The following is an 8,038-nucleotide window of genomic DNA, read 5'->3' on the forward strand; positions in this document are numbered from 1 at the left end:
CAAATGTTGGAGATTTGTTGAAGGATCCTATTGACATCTTCCTCAGAGATCTCAAGTCCAGGCAGGGGAAGACAGGAGAGTGGTTGATGCATAGGGAGTTTTTGTGTCAAAGTGTCCAGTCTGTTATCTCCAGTGGAGTCTCTGTCACCAGCAGGGTTTGTTCCAAGCACGCACAGGCAGATGGCAACAAAAGCATTGGTGGCTAGCATTGTGTGTGGTACTTAGCCTGTTCTGTTTAATGCTACTGCTTTTACAGAATACACATGTGACATGAGCGTTTGGTTCATCAGAGACTGTTTACAGTTTTCTAAATGATGTGGAAGCTACATGAGTGCTTTGGCAATATGCCAAATTCACAGCGCCATCAGGTGGACCTGCATGACATCTACAGCTGATTAAAGGTGTCTTGGTGGTCTCATCTATCCGTGGAACATTTCCCACATCATTATCCAAAAATATAGTCAGTTTCCAGGTATCGTTCTTGTGTAAACGTAGCCTGGGATATGGAAGAGTTGGTGAGAGGTGTGAATGGCTGCCAGTAGCATCTTCTGAGGTCATCTGCCAGGTGACATTTCTGTTCCAGATTTAAGGATGGGCTCCTGTGGTTGGTACTTTTTTTTTTCTTCAAATAATCCAAAACCGATGTTGGGTCATCTGTTTGTTTTGATCAATGGTCACACCATGATATTATCAATATTGATACTAAAGAGAGGTTGGAGACGGAGGGACAACCTGGCAGTTGAAAATGTAACTAGCTTCAGCTGCAGAATCAGGATGTAATGCCATGGATGATACATTTTGTTAGACAACAAACAGCAACTTTACAAGAGTATGAGATATAACCCGAGCAAGTACATACCTGGCATTGAGCGGTGTATTTGGGTTAAAGAATTGGTAGGACACTTGAGTGGCGTACCAGGACACAGACACGAGCGTGCAGAGACCTGCGAAGGAAAAAGGCAAGAGATTTGTCTCCCTGCTTTAATTAGGGGTGCTACAACTAAACACAAATGGAACGCAGTGGATCTGTGTTTAGGTCATCTTCCCCTCAGGGATGAGTTTAATTTATGTCTGAGGTCAGAAACTAAAATGACCACTTCCTGTTTACAGCAGGGGCCTTAACTGCCTAACAGAATCCTACATTCAGGCTAGAAAAATATGAGATCTCTTGTGAAACACACACTTTACCGAAGCTACACCGTGTGTTCCTTTCTGGAATTAAGCCCACCTGCAAGCAGGAAGAGAGCTCCCCCGGTGACAGCAATCCGGGTCTTGGTGGATGGGTTGTTATCTCCCACCTTGGTGCATTTCATCCCTACAACGCTGACGATAATGCCGATAAAGCCAAGGAGCACTGATATCACCATGAGAGCCCGGCATGTCTGGATGTGGACTAGATAAAAGAGAGAGAAGAAATGAGCAGGAAACGTAGGGTGTAGCACGGTGTAGTACAAAGTAGCATGGAGTAGCAGAGAGTACCACGGTGTACCAGGGGGTCGGTGTTACATATACTTAGAGAAGACGCAGAAGGATAAAGAGAAGGAAAGAAAGTGGTGGACAGTTTTCAAAACAAATAATTTCTCAGTTCTTCAGTTGGAAAAACACCCAGAAAAACTCTGGACATTAAAGTGATAATTTCGAAGGAATTACAACACAGATGCCGTAAAGGACTGATGGGAGACCGCATGCATTTACGACGGCTCATTAGTCCACCACTGTCCCACTTTTCGCAGCATCATTATCTCCAGCTGTTTATTTGTCGGAGCTGTGAGACTGTAGACGTCCAAATCGTCATTCCAGTGTGGCTTTGCTTTTTCAAAATTTTAATCTATTGCCCACACTGACCTCAACACACATAACTTGTGGGAGGAACAAAATTACATAGAACTGTACACATACACACGCACACACACGAACACACACATACGTACAGAGTGCACAATGTCTGTACATATGCAGCTGCTGTAGGTGGGACAGACACAGATGAAGCTCTTTATCTGGCACTGAGCAGCTGTAGGAGGTCCTGTTCTCCATGTTTCACACAGAGAAATTAGTGTGGCTTGGTAACAAAGCGAGATTGTTTTCATTCAGGCCTCCATTGATGCTGTTTACGGACATACTGTGTGGCAACCGCGGTCACTGAAATGAAAAAGTTACCCTAACAGTCTTTGAACACAGCATCACAAGAGAAGAAAAGAAAATGGAAATTCAAACACACCCCATGTAGAAAGTGAGGGACGTGTTTCAGCACCGGCCTGACACACCATTCATTATTTGACAGAAAAACACACAGGTCCATTCATGGCGCTGCAGAGGCTGAACTGGGACATTTTACGACGACAGCATCAGGATGAATTAACTTTGATCTCTGATTTATTGCTCCAGAGCTGCAGACAGAAAAGAGTCTTGATTTTTTTTTTTTATATCTACTCTGTGTTTTAATCTTTGATTTTAAGTTAAAGGCTCATTGCCTTTGCGCTGCCCAGCCACAGGCTGTGACAGGGCGAGGCGGTGGCAGCAGGCTCATGGTTAGCCTCCTCTGTCTAAACTAAGACTGGTACTGCCAGCCACACTTCCAATGTGCCCGCTGGTATGTGTGAGCGCGTGTGTGCACTTAGGTGCGTGTGTGTGTATGTGTGTGTGCAGGCAGTGAGATCTCATTGTGAGGTCACTCATAGCTAATTGGAATATCCAGCAGTGGACAGTAACGGAGAATATTTACTTGAGTACTGTACATAAATACATTTTTTGAGTATTTTCACTTGAGGATTGATTTTGGGGGGAATTTATGACTTTCACTCCTCTACATTTCAAAGACAAATGTAGTTTTGAAAAAAATCATTTCCTGGATCTTATTTTGGAGGGGCAGGTGAGAGAAGGTTTTGTTCTTTTGGAAATAGCTGTCATCTTTTACTGCATCTTTATGCTGACGTTTTTCACAGGTGGTGTAGACGTTTTGTAGCAGAGTGGTTTTCACCAAGTTACAAGGTTCTGTAAAAGTATTCAGAAAACAATACAGCGATGTACTGATATTAGAAAATATAATTTATACTTTTGAATACTTCAGTATTTTCAAAAGTAAGTACTTCAGTATTTTAACTTGAGTAAACTTTTGACCAAGCAACCTTTACCTGTAGTTCAGTGAGATGTGACCACGAGTATGAATGCTTTTACTCAAGTACTAGAGTCGAGTACTTTGTCCACTACAATATCATATCAGACATCTGATCCAGTAAACACTTCCAGCTATTTTCCATAAAAAAATTCTTCTTAGACTCATGATGCTTATATTATTGCGGCAGCATTAATTTGAACTTTGTCGTTTTTCCTTTGGCTAGCAGTATTTTGCTTTCAAAGGGTCCAGAGGTTTCTGCCTGGTTCTACAGGCTCTGTAATAAATATCAAAACACAGTAATTCTTCTCTAGCCTCTCTCACACAAAGCATCTCTACAGAGAAAGCATGAGCCACCAAAGGAGGCAGTCACAGTGATTTGCTAATGTAGGGGCTAGCTAGGTTTCAAATTCAAAAATACTTTATTGATCCCAAACGGAAAATAAATGAATCCAGCTTGATGTGCCATGACAGGCGGTCTGTGTGACACAGCTGGTCAGTGGAGATGTGGGACTGCCACTGTACAAGTGCACGGCAAACACCATTCCCGGCCATTAACACGCTGGATGGGTTTTGGTGAAATGCGGAGAGACGGAACGGATCATTGGACCCTGGCCAAGGTTCCTTCAGAAGTTATAACTTTTGAAAATGGAATCAAACTGAGAAGACTTCGTATTCCACCGACACGCTCGTTCCTTCCCACAGTGTATGCACAGCTTCACTCCGATCCTGCCCTGGCTACGTGATCCCAGTTTAGAAGCGAGTTTGTCTTTGTGGCTTTGTGACGGAGTGCTTGTGAAAGAGCTTCCTGTTTAGGACGGCACTGTGGATTGATTGATTTATTTTCTTTATTGTGACTATTCATTGTCAAAATTAAACCTGATTAGCATGATTGTCACTTATGTGTTTGTTGATTAAGACAAAAAAGGAACATAATTTGAAAACATTTTTCAAAGAGTAGGACAGCCAGTCTTTTCAATGCCTCCAAGTAACAACAAACTGATCTGAGTAGATTCAAAAACAAATCCAGGTGATTGCATGTAAGTTGTAACAAGCTGTCCTTTCAGGACTATTAGCTTCCACAACCCATCGTGACTAACGGCTAATCATACCTTCAGCTTTCAGCTTCACCTTTAGCAAGAAGCTCACCAAACCAAGCGTTACTCTCCATTATGTTTGCTTGACAGTTCAAGCAGACAAAGCACAGTCTGGTGAACAATTATGCCCACTGTCACATGCTGCTCCTGCTGCAAGTGCATCCAGAACAGCAGAGGTCTCATGGTGCTCTCACTGCCAGATCAAAACAAAGTTTAAATCACACCTGCTGTGTCTTCCTCAGAGCTCCTGAGCTCCTGTCCACGGAAGTGAAGGGAGGAACATGCGCTTCAGTGTAGAGTTAAACACAAATGACGGCTTGAAAAGTTTAATTTGATGTTTGTTTTTGGTCACTGGGCGTGTAAGCGAACAACGGGGAACAATGCACGTGTGTGGGGAAGACGAAACACATTCTGGGAATATCTTTAGTGTTTGCCTCAACACTGCCCCTTTCTTCTCGTAATAGCGGCTATTCATCCACAAGGACAATACACTGTTCTTATTGCTCCAATGGTTCAAAGGAGATGAAGGATCAGTTTTGGTGCCGTGGTGTTGAAGATACAACCGATGCGCAAAGTCACCGAAGTGTTTGCACTTTCAAGAGAGTGCCATAAAGTTAAGTTCTACGAAAAACAAGATGTTTTTTTTTACTGCGCACCACTTTGACTCTCCCACTCCCCCCAATTATTTCATTAGAAACTGTAGTGAATGATTTAAGTGGACTAGAAGATGGATCGACTCGTATAATCCATAATTAAGAGTCTCTGTGTCCTCCTCAAAAGATTGGCGATGACAAGAGACTCATATTTGGAGCTAATTTATGTCTGAACCCTACATTCCTTAGCCTTTCACCACTTTTCTCACGTTACATGAACGCAACTTCATTAAAAGATGATGTGTTTTTAAGTGAGATTTACAGCTTGGGAACTTCTGTGAGTCGAGACGACATCAATCACTCAGGGGGTGTGAGGATATGAATAGGCCAACTACAATAACTGTTATGATTTGCAGCTCAACAACATTTGTAAAAGAGTTTAGAGGAAAACGATGAGGCAGCTGATTAGCAGTCGTTCAAAGCCACATTAAATCTAACAAAGAAAACAGTCTGGGTGACAGAGACTATCTGAAGAAACGTAGACATGCCACTTGTGGTGACGTTAGTAGAGTTTGGCTTTATTGAAGTCATCCAATAAAAAAATGACCACACAGTTGCTCTGAACCGTACCCTGCTAGTTTTAGTTCGTCATACTAACAATATAATCATAGAGCTGTACACAACAAACCCTTGTGGGTAAGAAAGAAAACAACATAAAAATGTGCGAAAGAAGAGCGGTCAAAGGCATTAGTGCACACATTGCAATAACTCCAAGGATCTCTTTCGTGTTTACCAATCAAATTTAAACATCATACTCACTGTCCAGCGAGAGCATGGAGTCAAAGATCTTGCACTGCACCTGCCCCGTACTCTGGGACGCACAGCTCATCCAAAGCCCTTCGTACAGACCTACAGCTGTGATGATGGCATCCCCGGCATAAGACGACTGCTTCCACTGGGGCAGAGCAGTCGTGGAGATGATGCCGATCCAGCCGCCCAACGCCAGAAAGTACCCCAGCAACTGAAGACCCGAGTTGGCCATCCTCGCTCTGAAAATCTGTTTCTACTTGTTTCTACTTCTTTCTCTCCACCTGACTTGGAGCGGCTTACTCTCAAGACTTCTCCTTTCTCTGTGGGCAGTCTTTGTGTTGTTGCTGCTGCTTCTTGATTGACTTTTCTCCTCACTTTCTTGTCCCTCTAAGCATCACCCCTTCTGTCTGCTTCAACTCACATTTGTATGATTCTCCACTTTATCTCAGTGTTAACTCTTTCTTGGCTTGTACCCACAACTTGGAAGCTTGTTTTGCCTGTCAGCCAGAATGATGAACAAAACTCTCCTCCTCGAGGTCTGTCCTATCCGCTTTCTTTGGGCACCTCTCCAGGGATGAGTCAAAAACAATTTATGCTGGTCAGAGATTAGGCTTGTTGAGGAAAATCGCTGGGCCGGCTCACTGTTTGCATGGCTTCCTTCTGTTCCTTCTCTTTCTTTCTGCCGTTTTGCGTGCTCTCTCCCCCCCCACTAAAGTCCTTTCAACTGGTGCAAGCTCAAGTGGCTAAGTGAGAGGGAGCAGAGGAAAGTGAAAAGCAAAAAAAAAAAAAAAAGAACTTGTGGAAACAACAGGCTGAACATGAAGGGATGGGTAATAGAATTGACTTATGATTGGATTCTGGCGTGTTTTAGCAACGCCTATGGGAGGGAAGAGGGATGGACCAACTGGGAGGAGGGGGTGAAGAAGCAAAGACTGTTTAAAGAGAGACAAAGAGAAAGTAAAAAAGAAAATGTTGATCAGGCAGAAACCTACTACAGATGCAAATGAGGTTTTTATTTTTTTGTCTTATATTTTCAACCCAACTAGTGAGTTAACTTTCCCTAAGAAACTCTAGTCGATCCTGTTTGATTGGTTGTCGGATGAATTCATCCCTGAAGAGCTGGTCAACCCAGACTGGAGGTGTAGAGGGAGATGGGGGCGAAATGCAACAAATGCACGTAAATCAGCCCCAAAACAAAGCAGCTGCTGAAAAGGACATGTCACATTCAGACAGGCTCTCAGGAAATTATGGCCCACCAAAGCATGCCACCCCTCATCACCACAGAAACCCAGATGACTCAAGGGAGAGATTCACACAGGAGCAAACAAGAGTTCACCCAACTGTATACCCTTGCAAGCTGCGAACACAGTCAAACTCCTGCCTTTTGTGTGTGTGTGTGTGTGTGTGTGTGTGTGTGTGTGTGTGGGAGGGGGCGTTGGTGGGGGGCACAGCAACCCGTTTTCCCACAGCTGCTCGGCCTGTCAGCTCTACTTGGACTCAGCTCATTAAATTAGCTTAAATTCACTCCAGACTAACACACTAATTCCATTCTGCCTATTAGACTGTCCACACGGCCGTTCTCAGAGACATGGCCGTTCCTCGCGTCTGCAAGAGACATGTCTCACCCCTACCAGTAACACTGTGTCACACACACGCAGCCTGTCTACACGACAGGCATGTCCATGTGTAACTTCTCGCAGATTCTTGCATCAGACTCGGCCTCGTCAGTGCGTGACGGATGCTCAGGTGGGTAACATGAAGTTTCTTTCCACCTTCCTGTGCAAAAAAAGGAAAGTGTTCTTTCTACTCATATATGTTTTCAGCCTTGAACTTGAACTCAACTTGCCACAATGTTACCCACACACTACACACACACCGGCACAAAACGGCTTTCTTTATCCTGAGTAGATCTGGATAGTTTGCCCTTGTGTATGTGTAGCTGGGTTTCCTCTAGCCATGTAATCGAGCAAATTGGAATTACAAAATTAATTTGCTTAATAGAAATATGGCAGCTCCCAAAAAACTCACTTTTACAATAAAACGTTTTTGCGCTTGGCTGAGGTTGTTTCTTGGCTGTATCAAAATTAGTGTATTTTGTAGAACAACTAGTCATTACTCCTGGTGGAAAAGACAAAGAAGACGACAGGAAGTGGTATTAGGATGACGACGCTGCATGTTTTTTTTTACTGACTTATAGCGCAGTGAACAAGCTTATTCATGTGTGATTTTAACTGCATCTCTTATTTAACGGAAACACCACAATTGCAAAATTGTGTTTTTCGACATCAGCAGAATATCGACAAAGTTTTGCACACGTTTGTAAGGCTAACGCAGCTTTCTGTTAAATGACAGACTTGATATCTTTGGGCTGGTTGTGGTCGGGGCGAGGAGGCCGGCTGAGACAGCAAGGAGAGATGAAAGAGGAA

General features: G+C 43.5%; 1 protein-coding gene across 2 annotated transcripts in view; it reads right to left on the reverse strand.

The window, feature by feature from the left end:
* The window catches only part of cldn19 (claudin 19), a 17,521-nt gene extending 11,175 nt beyond the window's left edge, over positions 1 to 6,346 (reverse strand). Inside the window, exons 1-3 of one of the 2 annotated variants that reach the window (XM_015046558.1) lie at positions 5,622 to 6,346; positions 1,229 to 1,393; positions 860 to 944 (exon numbers count right to left, since the gene is read on the reverse strand). In XM_015046558.1, the coding sequence (XP_014902044.1) occupies positions 860 to 944; positions 1,229 to 1,393; positions 5,622 to 5,844 (473 nt within the window). In that variant the 5' untranslated portion in view covers positions 5,845 to 6,346. The remainder of the gene's footprint in view (positions 1 to 859; positions 945 to 1,228; positions 1,394 to 5,621) is intronic. The other variant, XM_015046557.1, reaches the window with a different exon arrangement.
* Positions 6,347 to 8,038: the final 1,692 nt, after the last annotated feature.

This window comes from Poecilia latipinna, unplaced genomic scaffold (genome assembly GCF_001443285.1).
Source record: "Poecilia latipinna isolate Pla-1442-1.1 unplaced genomic scaffold, P_latipinna-1.0 Scaffold784, whole genome shotgun sequence".
Classification (NCBI taxonomy): Eukaryota; Metazoa; Chordata; class Actinopteri; order Cyprinodontiformes; family Poeciliidae; genus Poecilia; species Poecilia latipinna.